The 13,204-nt window shown below is 57.2% G+C and overlaps 1 protein-coding gene across 1 annotated transcript in view; it reads left to right on the top strand.

Annotated features, from left to right (window-relative positions):
• Positions 1-13,204, top strand: part of PTPRN2 (protein tyrosine phosphatase receptor type N2) — a gene marked incomplete at both ends in the record, with an annotated part of 672,304 nt that overhangs the window by 417,318 nt on the left and 241,782 nt on the right. Inside the window, one exon of the mRNA XM_082845910.1 lies at positions 197-261. Coding sequence (XP_082702036.1) covers positions 197-261 — 65 coding nt within the window. The remainder of the gene's footprint in view (positions 1-196; positions 262-13,204) is intronic.

Here is a 13,204-nt window from a genome sequence, read left to right as displayed (position 1 = left end):
GTCCTGGTCCTACATCTGCCGGCCCCTCGGTGGGGAGCCCCCTGCCCCGGTTTCCGCCCCAGGCTTGTCCACAGCACCCGTTAAAACGGCGATCTGGCAGTGACTATGGAAGTGTCTGCAGAGGGGGACGCTCAGGGTGTCTGGAGAACGCTTGCCTCTCCAAGCTGACCGCTTGCTTCTTAATTTCCCCTAACAGTTGACAACAAGGACCAACTGGAAAAAATGTCTGGACTGAGAGTTCTTCGGACCGGCGTCGGCTCGGTAAGTAGCTGCGGGCAGTGTGGCCCGGGCGGCCTGGCAGGCTCGGGCCGGGGGCAGAGGCCAGTCGGCACCAGGCAGGGGGCTGTGGTAGCGGCGGCCCCGGCGTCTGGGCCGGGTTAGTCCTCCCGTCCCGTCGGCAGCAGTGCTGACGCGCCACGCCAGGCTCGCCTGACACTGTTTGGTTGCCTTTGAAATCGTGATTCGGTGTCTCCCCAGAAAAAGCGGTCGTGGCTAAGAAAACATTGGATGCTTCGGGAACGTGCTTCCTCCTTCAGACGATTCTCAGTTGCTGAGTCTATATAGCAAAAGAGAAGTTGCTCTTTCCTCTGGGTCTGGTGGGCACGCTTTCGTCTTCCTTGCTAAAGGCGCGTATGGGGTGGGGTATGAGAGGAGGACTGCTGATAGATTTAATGACCCTCAGAGGCGTCGTGTCCCGACGTCGCTGCGCTGGCCTCAGAAGCAGGTACTTGACCAAATTCTCCATCAGCAATTAGAGCCGCTGGCACTCAGCCCCAGGCCCTGGCGGACGCCGGAGCCCCACATCGTGGGCAATTGATGAGGTGTACGCACAGCGGCGGACGCGACTCCTCTCTGGGGTGGCTGGCTGTGCTCGCGCGTCTGAAATCCCAGATGTCACGGCACCCGCCGTGACGGTAATTAACTATTAAGGGCACTTACTTACGACGCTCCTCGCCCAGGGCGGAGATGCCCCCACGAGCCACTCCAAGGCCAGCCGCTGTCTTTGGGGGGGGCTCCACTCGGCCGGCACGGTCCCGGCTCCTGAAATAAGAACTTGTTTAGTGGCTGGTCCTCCGCAGACGGAGCCTCCAGCGCTGCAGGCAGTGGGCGGGCGCCTCGCCGGGGGCGCCTCGCCGGGGGCGCGGGCCTTGAAGTCACCGTGTTCCCAGCACGCGGCGGGCAGCTCGGTGACCGCAGACTCATCAGAGCGTGGGGCTGGGTTGATGAGGCTTTGACAGCTGAGGACATCCTGGTCTTTTCTCCCGAAACTCACAGTAACTTTGGCGGCCAGGGAGGGGGAGGGGGCGCCGGGAGTCTGTGGGTCCCTAAGACCATCTGTACCACATGGGGTGCAGTGACTACTGGCGGGAAGGGCCAGAGGGCTTGGAGGATCCGGGCCCGCGACGGAAGGTTCTGACCCGCAGCCCTTCCCCTCCCCCTCGTCCCTTGGCCTCCGCAGGTGTCCCTCCTTCAGGAGCAGCCCTGGTGCCCAGCGGCCGGGGGCATGTCCAGACTGACTCGGGTTGGGGCCCTTGGTGTTCTGGGGTCAGAGGAAGCTCAGGCGCTGGGCCTAACCCTAACCCCTCCCTGTGCAGGGGCCAGGGAGTGTGTTCCATAGAGGCGGGCTGGGCCGCCCTGGAGCAGGGGGCAGTCAGGGCCAGGGGCCAAGGTGCAGAGCCGGGGGCTGGGAGGTGCAGAGCCGGGGGCTCGGAGGTGCCTGGAGCCGCCCGGTCCTCCGCCCGCCCCGTGGTTGCGGTTCCTGGGCAGCGAAGAGGGTGGAGGCGGTGTGCTAGGACTTTGCAGACTCATCTCACTAGAGGTCACAGGCACAGATCCCAGAGGATGCTCACCGCCCACCACCCTCCTCGCGCCCAGCAGGCAGCGCCCAGCACACACACACGGCCGCCCCAGCTGTGACCTGCCGCCTGCATCCCTGCGCGGAGACACGCGCCTCCCTCGGGGAGCCCACACCCCCGCCCTCCGGGCACGGTGCCCCCCACGGCCTCCTTCCTGTCCTCTCGTCCCCTCTCCTGCGTCGCCACTGCTCCGTCTCCCTGGCCCCACCCGGTCAGCACACAGATATGCTCCAGTGTTTTCTGACTCACTAAAGTGAGAGCTCCCGGGGCGCTGGTCTCACCACGTCAGCGCTTTCGCCTCCCACTGGCTCCCCGTCTCCTTCAACGCAAAACTACCCTCACGTGTGTCTGTATCCCTCGTGCGGACACATCAGCACCTGTTTGCTCCTGACACCCGGCCAGGCCTGGTCCCCACTGTTCACTGGACGGTCCACCGTCTGCAGCCCCAGAACCTCAGCTGTCGGCCCATCTGCCGTGGTCACTGTCCTGAGCGTTGCTGACTCACCTTCTGAAGCCCGGCTGCTCTGAGCGCCTCTTTCTGTGGGATCTGCGTCTCCCTGAGGCCATGGGCTTTATATTGTTTGTGTGGTGATGACCCCAGAGTCTACCTGCAGCCGGGCCCATTCGCTGTGTTCCAGGCGCGCACAGCCGCCGGCCCCTGCCTTTCTGTCCTTGGAGGCCTGTGACGCATTCCCCGAGCCCGGGCAAAGCAGGGCTCCTAACGTCCCGCCACCACCTGGCTCTGCCGCGGCTCCTCGGCCCAGTAGTGGAAGCTGGTGACGTGCTGTCCAGGAACTGGGAGCCTGGGTTGCTCTCGACTTGTCTGTGAAGATGACAACCTAACCTCAGAGGGACGTCCTCTGCCTGTTCCAGGTGTCCATCTCACATGGGGGCAGGAGGTCCCGGGTAGACTGGGGGCGGGAGGCGGGCGGTGGGCACAGGGCAGAGCAGGATCCCCGCTGCGCCACTCCTGCATTTTCATCGAGTCTGATCCGCTTCCTCTCTGGTCCCCAAGTGGCCAGAGCCTGACCTCACCCTCCCTGGGGGCAGAAAACGGCCACCTCCCAGACCATTTATGGGTACTTCATTCACCGATGGAAACGTGGGTGAGAAGCTTGTCCACCCTAGTCCTCCCTGAGCGGCCTTTGCCTTCTAAGGGCCCCAGGGGTTTCCTTGGTCCACGCAGACCAGCTCTCCAGTCTCCTGTCCTCTTCCACATGGCAGTTTTCAAAAGGCAGTTCTGCTGTCACTTTTGAAGTTGTCTGGGGTCATTCTGATGGGTTCTCAAGCCCAGAACCCACATTCATGCAGCTTTGCCTGACCGGTGTCCAGTCTGGATGGAGGGAAGGAGCGTTCGTATATTTGGAGTGAGTTTTGGATCGTGAGAACGGGAGCAGAGATATTTTTAAAAAGCTAACAATACCTCCTTTTCTAACTTTAGTTGCCTCCTGTAGTGTTGAGCCTGATTTTGACGCTTCTGGTTTTCTTTGGAACGTATTTGATATGAATGTCTCTGCTAATTCCTGACTCTGGAAAGTAACGCAGAGTTTGATTCCTCGAAATCTAACAGCATTTACCGCGTGTCTCCCTGGTGCTTGTGATCCCACATGTGATGACAGATAGCGGAATTAAAACCTTTTAAGCCAAATGGAAACATCTCAAAACAAAATTTAAAGGAAATGAAAGGCTACAGTAGACACACACGTTCCTGATAGATTGGTGGTATTTTGACGTGTTTCAAAATCTAATTTCTGATATCTTGAAAGTATTCACATTTTTTCAGATGAATAAAGTCATGTTTCTTCCAAAGGGAGATTATGATATTACCAAGAAAAACTCAACTATTTGGAAGAAAAATAGATGATTGTCCCCAGGCGAGCATTTCCATGAGTGTGGCTTCCAAGGTGTATCTGAAATAAGTCATAACTTCCTAAGTTCTCGATAGTGTGATAAACGCAGTATGATTAACGATGAACCTGCCCACGTTTCAGCAGGAGTCTCAGTGCAGCCGCGGGAGGCTCGGGGCTTCAACAGGGAAACCCAGAAGCAGCGCGTTCCCGGTGCAGACGCCCCGTTCAGCCCCGGACGGGCTGCCTCCCGGGCAAAGTCAGGCAGGAGGGGACAGGCCTCCATGCAGGTTCTGGAAGAGGGAGGAGGAGGTTTTCCTGGACCCGTTGAGGGTCCTCGGCTCCAGAAGGTAAACTGATGAAGACAGAAAACAGGAGCGAAGCAGCATCTTTATTTAATCTGAGTTTCACGGGACACGTGAGGGGGTGAAGCCTGCAGACGTGGGTAGACCGGCCGCCTTCTGATGGGTTGGTGGGGAGGACCGGGGGGCGTGGGGACCCGAGGTGGGTCTGCAGCAAACCGGGTACAGGGCGGGCACAGCTCCCACGAGGGTCTCAGGCCTGCTTCAGGGAGAAGGGGGTGGACAAGGTTGGAGACACCTTCGGCCGAGGTGTCGTGTTTGGGGCAGTGTGTCCTGCACCCACCACTCATGCCGTGGGATGTCAGACCTGGTTTCAGGTACTTCAAAGAGCCCTGGGCTTCCAGAGCTCTGCTCTACGGGGGCGGGAGGCCGCGGGGCCCCAGCAAACCACCGTCCACGCGCTGGTTTAACCCACTGAGCTTCCCTTGCTCAGTCACTGTTTGGGGTCCTGGGTAGGATTTTGTCCAAAGAAAGGATTTTTGTGGCCAAGACTCTGTCGATCCCCAGAGCCCCTTGAGAGTCTACGAATCCGTGGTCGTGCTCCTGCCCCCACAAGTCAGTGTGACTTTGTCGTGCGATGTGTGTGTTGGTGGGTGTGTGTGCCTGACGGCCGTCCCATGAGGCCGAGCGGGTGGGACGGGGGTCCGTGATGGATGTCTGAGAAAATGGCTCGTTTCCTCTACAAACCCCACTTGGTCATCGCCTGTCTGCTGGAAGGGGTGCTGCTGCTTTAATGAGCGTTACCAAAACCTGAGCCCAGTGGTTTAGGGATTTCTGAGAGCAACTGGGCATCACACGTCAGTGGACAGAGAAATGCAGGCGGGGATGGCCCGAGTCACGGGGACCCTCGGGGGAGCGAGTGTCCAGCCGAGTTCCCGGAGACCCGACCACAGGTCTGGACGGACTCGGGGGAAGACTTGACGTCGAGGGCCCTTTGCCGAGGCGTGGAGAAGGCACGGAGTGGCCCCACCCCCAGCGAAGACGGTGGGACGCAGCTCCACGTGGTCCGCAGTTTGAGGGGAAGCTGTCACCCCCCACGTGTCGCTTTTCACGCGTGGACGGAGCCGGCACCTGCCTTTAGCACACTTAGTAAACACCAGCAGGTGTGCAGTCGGGGCTCACAGGCGATGGGGCACTTGGCTTGCGGGAGCGCGTTGTGGCCGTGTCAGTGGGTGACCGGCTCTCGGGCCCGGGGGGCGGATAAGTTTGCGGTGAGGCGGGAAGCCCCGTGGCAGCTGGGGGCCGGGGGGCGGACGCGTCAGAGGACCCTCCAGTAAGGAGCCTGCGGGTACCTGGTAACATCCCGGCATCCAGTCCGAAGCCTCATCCTTGGAAGTGGTTACAGAGGTACTTACGGGTAATAGTCTCGGTTCTTTAATAAAATCAAAAGTGCTAACACTTAACCTCGACTCTTAGAAAGCAGCATGACAGTGGGAATCTATTGCTTTAAAAAAACTTACCCTTCAGGCTTCCCTGGTGGCGCAGTGGTTGAGAGTCCGCCTGCCGATGCAGGGGACGCGGGTTCGTGCCCGGGTCCGGGAAGATCCCACGTGCCGCGGAGCGGCTGGGCCCGTGAGCCATGGCCGCTGAGCCTGCGCGTCCGGAGCCTGTGCTCCGCAACAGGAGAGGCCATGGCAGTGAGAGGCCCGCGTACCGCAAAAAAACCCAAAAAACAAACAACACTTACCCTTCAGATCAGTAATCATACTCCCAGAATTTTATCTTAAGAGTATCATTCACTAGCTAAGAAAAGGAAAAACCAAAGCTGACCTAAGTATAAGCCAGAGGAAGGCGACTAATTATATTATAGTGATCAAATAAACGGACTCAGTGATTGCACTAAAAGTCATTGACGCCTCTGAACTTAAGGGCAGCTGTGAAAACTGTCTGTGCCCACAGATCCAGGCTGGAGGACCACATGCAAGTGTGAGGTCAGCTCTAGAACGGGGTTGGTGGGATTATAAGCGAGTTCTCTCCTTTTCCAAAATTTTTGTTAGTACCTTTTTTTTTTTTGTGTGTGTGGTACGCGGGCCTCTCACCGCTGTGGCCTCTCCCGTTGCGGAGCACAGGCTCCGGACGCACAGGCTCAGCGGCCATGGCTCACGGACCCAGCCGCTCCGCGGCACGTGGGATCCCCCCGGACCGGGGCACGAACCCGTGTCCCCTGCATAGGCAGGTGGACTCTCAACCACTGCGCCACCAGGGAAGCCCCCAGTTTTTAACTTTTTATTTTGAAATCATTATAGATTCACTGGAAGTTGCAAAGACGGTATAGAGGTGTCCGTGCACACTTCACCAAGTCTCCCCTGTGGTTACATCCACATAATTCTAGGTTTGGAGTCAAACTGGGAGATGGATATCGGTTCAATGTGTGCGTATAATTCTTTGTCGTTTTATCTTCAACACCATTTTTAGTTTTAATAAAGAAAAAACATGCAACCAAAGTAACTGAGCACATCCTCGCTTTTCAATCAGTGAGGACGCAGAGGAAACACCACCCCGTGTGCGTGGTGCGGCTCCCAGGTGGCGTAGAGAATGTTTCAAATAACTTGAGTCATCGCATATTTATGAAGACGGTGCTGTGTGTATATGCACAAGCAGGATGCAATAAGTAATTAGAAATATCCTGGGTTCAGATCAAGGCCCATATTTAGAAATTCAGGAGAAAGAGCCCTGGCGTGTGTGGACAGCAGAGGGGCAGGAGAGGCCTGGAGGATCCCACCTGACGCCCCGGGCAGGTGCAGGGCTGTGACAGGTGGAGGATGGGTCTTGTCAGATAGAGACAGAGCCGCGGACTCAAGAGCGCATGGAGGAGAAGTCGGTAGCGTTTGCAGTTAAGTGTAACGAATAAGACGGAGACGGTGTTGGAGCTGACAGGGTCTCTTGGGTGAGGACTCCGAGTTGAGTTTGAGATGATGCTGGCTTCCCAAGTGCGCGCTGGAACCGTAAGGACCCCGGGACTCCTCGGCGGGGCTGCCATCCACCCTCCAGCCCGGCAGCTCCCGCACCGCTGCCAGCCTCAGGCCGGCTGCGCCCAGAGAGCAGAAGGTGGACACCAGCGGTCACCTGGGGCGAGGGGTGTCTCCGGCCGCCGTGGGCCCTGCCCTGTGCCCGTCCGCGCGGGCCCTGGCCCCTCGGCGTTGTAATTGTGTGCCCACCCCTTGTCTTGTTCAAATCTGTGTTTCTGGACAGAGAACATTGATATTTTTTCTTCTCAGTGCAAAATGTGCATCAGTCCTAAGAGAAGCTTGTTTACTTGTCAGTATTCCTAATTTATGTTTAAAAAGGGAAATCTGCCTGAAATTGCATTAAAATAGTTGCAGCGGCCTGTCCGAAGCTGCCCCGAGGATTCCCCACACGGGCTGAGATGTCGTGATAGAGGTCGGAGTTCAGGGGCAGCCGTACGCCCTTCCGTGGTGGCGCGCCCCCACCTCTGCTGGCGGGGCCCCCTCGGGGCTCAGCGCCCTCCGCCCGATGCAGCGCTAGCCACCGCTGTTCATACCCGTCTCTTATTTCTCAAAAGTGAAGAAAATCACACGCAAATGCGTTCGGTATAATTAGCCGCGCTTGACATATTGGCAAATATGGGCTTATTACGAAGCGGCGCCCTTTTCTTCTGAAATGCTGCATAAAGCAGCCTGTCACGTGGGCCCGCGGGTGTCTTTTCAGTCCTTTTCGTGATTAAAGCGGGCGAGGTGCCGTGTGATGAGGCAGTTGCTATAGTGACAGATTCGATTGTTATTCAATATCAAGGTAAATAGTTACGGAAAATGAAATAAGTATCGTCTGCCGGTGACAGCGCAGCTCAGGTGTCCCCCACCCCCCCTTTCTGACATTTCAGCCACGTTTATCTAGAAAGTGCGTGATGTGTGTCTCCTTGCCAGGCGTGGCCGTGGTCCGGCTGGGACTGGACGGTCGTCCCCCTGAGACACGGAGGGGCCGTCCGTCTCAGTAACGTGGGAGCAGCTTCTGCCGCGCAGCCGGGTAGCGTGGAAGCAGAAGTTAATTTCCACGTAAAAAGCTGAACTCTGGAGACGCTCGTAAGAGCCCTCGGAATGTAATATTCCAGAAACCCCTTTTCAATCCTCAACCCATAAGTCTCGGAATTGCTTGAAGGAGGGTGAAGAAAACTAGAGGCAGGCACACAGGGCACACCCCTTCCCACTGCCCAGCTTCCTACAGAGCAGCTCTGTCGAGCCATCCTGGGCGCCCCACGCGCATCCCCTCCAGGGTCCCGCCAAGCAGACACACTTCACGTATGGGGAACCAGGCACAGAGGAGTTAAGGTTAAAACGCCCTCCGGGTGGTCACCTCCAGAGCCGGAGCCTCGCCGGCCTTGAAATCAGAGAGTCTTGAGTTCCGCCTTTAGTGACAGGGTCCCAGATGCGTCTGTCACTTGGAGACGCGTCCACTGGAGGGTCAGCCTCAGAGTTGTCTTCCGGTCTCCTGCCCACAGATGCCTGTCCTCCTGGAAGCCCCACACCAGCTGCCAACGCGTCCTCGGACTCTTGCCCGAGATTCCCGTAGGGGAGGGTGTATCGGGGGTGCGTCACTTTGCAGGAGCTGCAGGAACCCGGGGCTCAGGCCCACCCTAGTGACCTCAGTGTCACTTGATCCCCTCTGTAAAGGCCACGTCCAGAAGTCCTGGGGGTCAGGACTCCATTTTATCCATCCCGAGGGGGTACGCGGCTCAGCCCGTAGCAGGCCGGCGGTGCCAGCCCTCCTGCCGCACTGAGGACGGTGCTTTCAGAACCTTCTTCCCGCCCCCGCCCAGGGATCCCGGAGTCGGGGGATGGGGGAGCTGCTCCGGGTGGATTGCTGAGAAGGTGCGTGTCACCCAGGGCTCCCCCGTCCCCTCCCTCCTGCCCGGCCCCTCCGTGGCGTTCCCCAGAGTATGCTGAGTCCCGTGAGTTCAGGTCTGTCTCTCAGCCTGTGAGCTCCGGAGTGAGCCCCATGTGTGTCTGTCGCCCGGTGCCTCCTGACACGCGGCAGGAACTCAGGAACCCCTGGCTGGGCCAGTGACTCGTGAGCCCTGGGCTGCAGGTGGACGCCCACCCTGGCGCACGCCGGTTCATCGTGCTGGCTTCTTCCTGGGTCCCTCGACTGCGCTCCTGCTGCTTCGAAGCCTCCCTGAAAGCTGCGTTGCTCTGGAAAAGGTTTCCTCCTGACCCGGGCCCGCGTTCTCTGTCATCCCTGAAATAACAGGGCCCCCTCTTCTGTGTTGGCCCCAAGGCAGCTGTGGCCCTTCTGTCTTTGACTGCAAGCACCCCAGGCCACATCTCCATGGCAACTGACATGAATCCCTCAATTGCTGATTGGAATACTTCCCCTCTGCTTCATCCATGGGTTAAAATAAAAAGGCGGTTTTCACCCATGTGAAATAATTAGTAATCAGTGTGACACAAAATATGATCAAGGGCCACATTTAAAATAATCTCACGTCGAACAGATATGCAGCCAGTGCCATGGTGGCGAGCGCGGTAGAGGCGAGTGTGGTTTAGCAAGATGGTCCGCACGTCTCCTGCAGTGAGGACGGGGCCCACCACACAGGCGTCTCCTTGACACTGGGTGTACCTGGCACCGGCAAGGCCTCTGGTGTTTCCCCAGCAGTCAGATGCCTCAACCCACATCTAAGCAGTGTGGTTACAGGTGGGAAGGGCGGCTGGCGCTGGAACGGTGGCCCCAGGCCGGGGCTCGGCCCTGGGCAGCATCCGGGGAGGTCAGAGGTCCCATGGACCCAGCAGAACCACCACTCCCTTCACCTGGACTCCGGGGCACAGTGCCCTCTCGGTGGCTCCACTCCAGGCCCTGAAATCGGCCCACGAAACCCCACCCTCACTGGGGCCACAGGTCCTGTGATGTCTCCACATCCCTCCCAAATGGGATCGTGTTAATAAGCCTCGGTGCCCGTGTTACCCCACGTCACCACAGGGGTAGCATCTGCAGGACTGGCCTCGTGACCTGCCCTTGTCCTGCAGGGCTGCCCACAACTGGCGGGTGGCCCTCAGCCCTGGGGTCCTGCTGCCCAGACCGGGCCACCGCTGACCTGGGTGTCAGGGTCCCAGGGCTTCTGTAACAAAGCGCCACTAACTGGGGGCTGAAAACAACAGAAATGCACATTCTCTCGCAGTTCTGAGGCCAGATGTCCAGAACCCAGGTGTCAGGGCCAGGCGCCTTCGGGGGCTCCGGGGGAGGCTCCTTCCTGCCTCTTTCTGCTCCTGGGGCTGCCGCGTCTGCAGCTGCATCCCTCCAGCCTCTGCCCCATCCTCTCACGGCCTCCTGTGCATCTCCTCTTTTGAGGACATGGGTCATGTTGGATTAGGGCCACCCTGCCCCACTGTGACCTCATCATAACTAGATCGCATCTACAAAGACCCTATTGCCAAGTAAGACTCCTTCCCAGGACTGCGGGTTGGGAGGTGCACACACCTTTCTGGGAGACACCGTGTGACCCTCAACACCAGAAAATCACAGGTGTCATCCAAGCACCAGGAGCGATTATCAACTGACCTACAGCTGAATCTCTCCTTTTGGGGTTACAGTGACTCGTAAACAGAGTTCGCCTTTCTAGCCACGTGGGTTTCCCGGTTAACAGTCAAGTTTGATTGAATGGACCTCAGGCTACTTTGGGTCCCCTCCTCCCCAGGCCCCCTGCACATACATGCACACATGCACGCGCACGCTCCCCAGACCCCCCTGCCCCCCGTCTGCCAGGAGTGAACTATGGTGGGCAGATTGGGGCTGAGGAAGGAGACAGCTAAGGTCCACATCCAGGGCTGGGGCTGTGACTCATCTCGGCTGTCCTGCTAAACTTCATTGGGGGAGAAAGACATGGAAATGGTTCACTTACAGGCGTTTTTGATAATTGCATATTTTCAAGAAAACATGAAAAGTAAATAATTCGTTATTTTTATAAAATTAGCTAATTCTCACTGTATTGTCATATTGTTGTCTTTTTCTCAAGATTCTTGGAAGTTGATTCTTTTTATGGCTGAGTAATATTCCATTGTATATATGTGCCACATCTTCTTTATCCATTCATCTGTCGATGGACACTTGGGTTGCTTCCATCTCCGGGCTATTGTAAATAGAGCTGCCATGAACATTGTGGTACATGACTCTTTTTGAATTATGGTTTTCTCAGGGTATATGCCCAGTAGTGGGACTGCTGGGTCATATGGTAGTTCTATTTGTAGTTTTTTAAGGAACCTCCATACTGTTCTCCACAGTGGCTGTATCAATTCACATTCCCACCAGCAGTGCAAGAGTGTTCCCTTTTCTCCACACCCTCTCCAGCATTTATTGTTTCTAGATTTTTTGATGATGGCCATTCTGACTGGTGTGAGATGATATCATTGTAGTTTTGATTTGCATTTCTCTAATGATTAGTGATGTTGAGCATGCTTTCATGTGTTTGTTGGCAGTCTGTATATCTTCTTTGGAGAAATGTCTATTCAGGTCTTCTGCCCATTTTTGGATTGGGTTGTTTGTGTTTTTGTTATTGAGCTGCATGAGCTGCTTGTAAATTTTGGAAATTAATCCTTTGTCAGTTGCTTCGTTTGCAAATATTTTCTTAGTTACACCCCTGAGGCACATTGGCACCTGCTGTACTCCACAAATAGGACGTATTTTTAAACTAGGTGGTAGGTTAACTGCACAGATAAAATTTTCACCTGCAGAGCTCATGAGACAAGTGCGAAACCCTAATTTCCCAGCTTCCGTATACACTACGCCTGCGCAAGCCTGGCGGGGCCCAGGTCACCTCGGGAAGTGCCCTTGGGGGCGGCGGGGCCCCCGGTCTGGTCTCGGGGTCACAGGGGCATCCTGGGTGCCTCCAGACGTTCCTCCTTCCTGAGCCCCCGGCACCTCCCCTCGGGCCCCCGCCGCCGGGCAGGTGACAGCTCGGCACCTGGAGACAAGGCGGGCGGGGGCCCCTCCGGATGCCGAACCTGGACCAGAGCCCCGGGGGGCTGTCCTTCCGGCATCTGGACGGCCCTTCCCGTCTGCTAGATGTGCCTTACTGTCACTCATAGGGGACCCTCAGGACAGCGGGCACAGGGAGAGCCCCTCCCTGGGGTGGTGACCCCAAGCTGCTCGGGGAGGGGCAGGGGCACCAACTCTTCATCAGTCTGTCCGCACAGACTTCACCTTTGTTCCTGTGGAACAAACGCTCAGAGGCAAGTTGGGCTTCTGTGTGTGCAAACCCTGAACCACAGCTCTGTTTTCTGAGTGACAGCATAAAGCAAAAAGCAGTGTTTTAAGAGGTAAAAGACCATGATCGCAGGGGAACACCGCCCGCGAGCACGGAGAGGGGCGGCCAGGGCTGGGTGTCTCCATGCCACCTTCGCTGGTTTCCCAGGACGGCCTCAGGGAGTCCCACAGTCGGGCCGAAACAGACACCCATCGTCCTGGAGGCTGGGATCTGACACCCAGGCGTCGGCCAGGCAGTCCCTCCTGGGCCTCTCTCCTCGGGCACACTTGCCATCTTCTCCCCACGTCCTCACGTGGCCGTCCCTCTGTGTGTGTCTGTGTCCTGACCTCCTCTTCTTATCAGGACGCCAGTCAGTGGATCAGGGCCCACCCATATGCCCTCACCTTACGTCAGTTGTCTCCTTAAAGGCTCATCTCCAAATGTGGGCAGATCCTGAGGTCCTGGGGTAAGGCTTCAGCGTATGAACTGGGGGGACATGGCTCAGTCCCTAATGCTAACCCTAACCCTAGGGTTAGTTACAAAGGATCACGCTTGGACAGCTCAGCTTCTAAGAAATATATGTGTCCTGTGCTCTACACTATGCCAGACAATAACTGAAAAACTGAAGACTTCTACGTGCCCGTCAGGGACATAAACATAAATAAATAAAATGTGGTGTGTATGGCTAGAAGCACAATGGGATCGTCTTGTCCAAAACCCCATCAAATCCGTGGTTTGACCTGGGACACCAGTCACAGCACTGAAGTAGCAGCTACCACGGGTGTAGATGAACGACTGTCCCCATTGCCGGTGGGCGTTCAGGTGAGAGGGCTGGCGTGCTGGCCGCTGGCCGGGCCCCCGGGGCGGTTTTGCAGCTCAGGTGTGTCTCGGGATATGAGGACCGGGGTGGGATGCGGACGCTCCCCGCCACAGGGCTGAGAGGGCAGT

Source organism: Leucopleurus acutus, assembly GCF_964270905.1.
Source record: "Leucopleurus acutus genome assembly, chromosome: 9".
Lineage (NCBI taxonomy): Eukaryota > Metazoa > Chordata > Mammalia > Artiodactyla > Delphinidae > Leucopleurus > Leucopleurus acutus.
The sequence above is the reverse complement of the archived record's forward strand: the minus strand, read 5'-3'. Positions and strand labels throughout refer to the sequence as shown.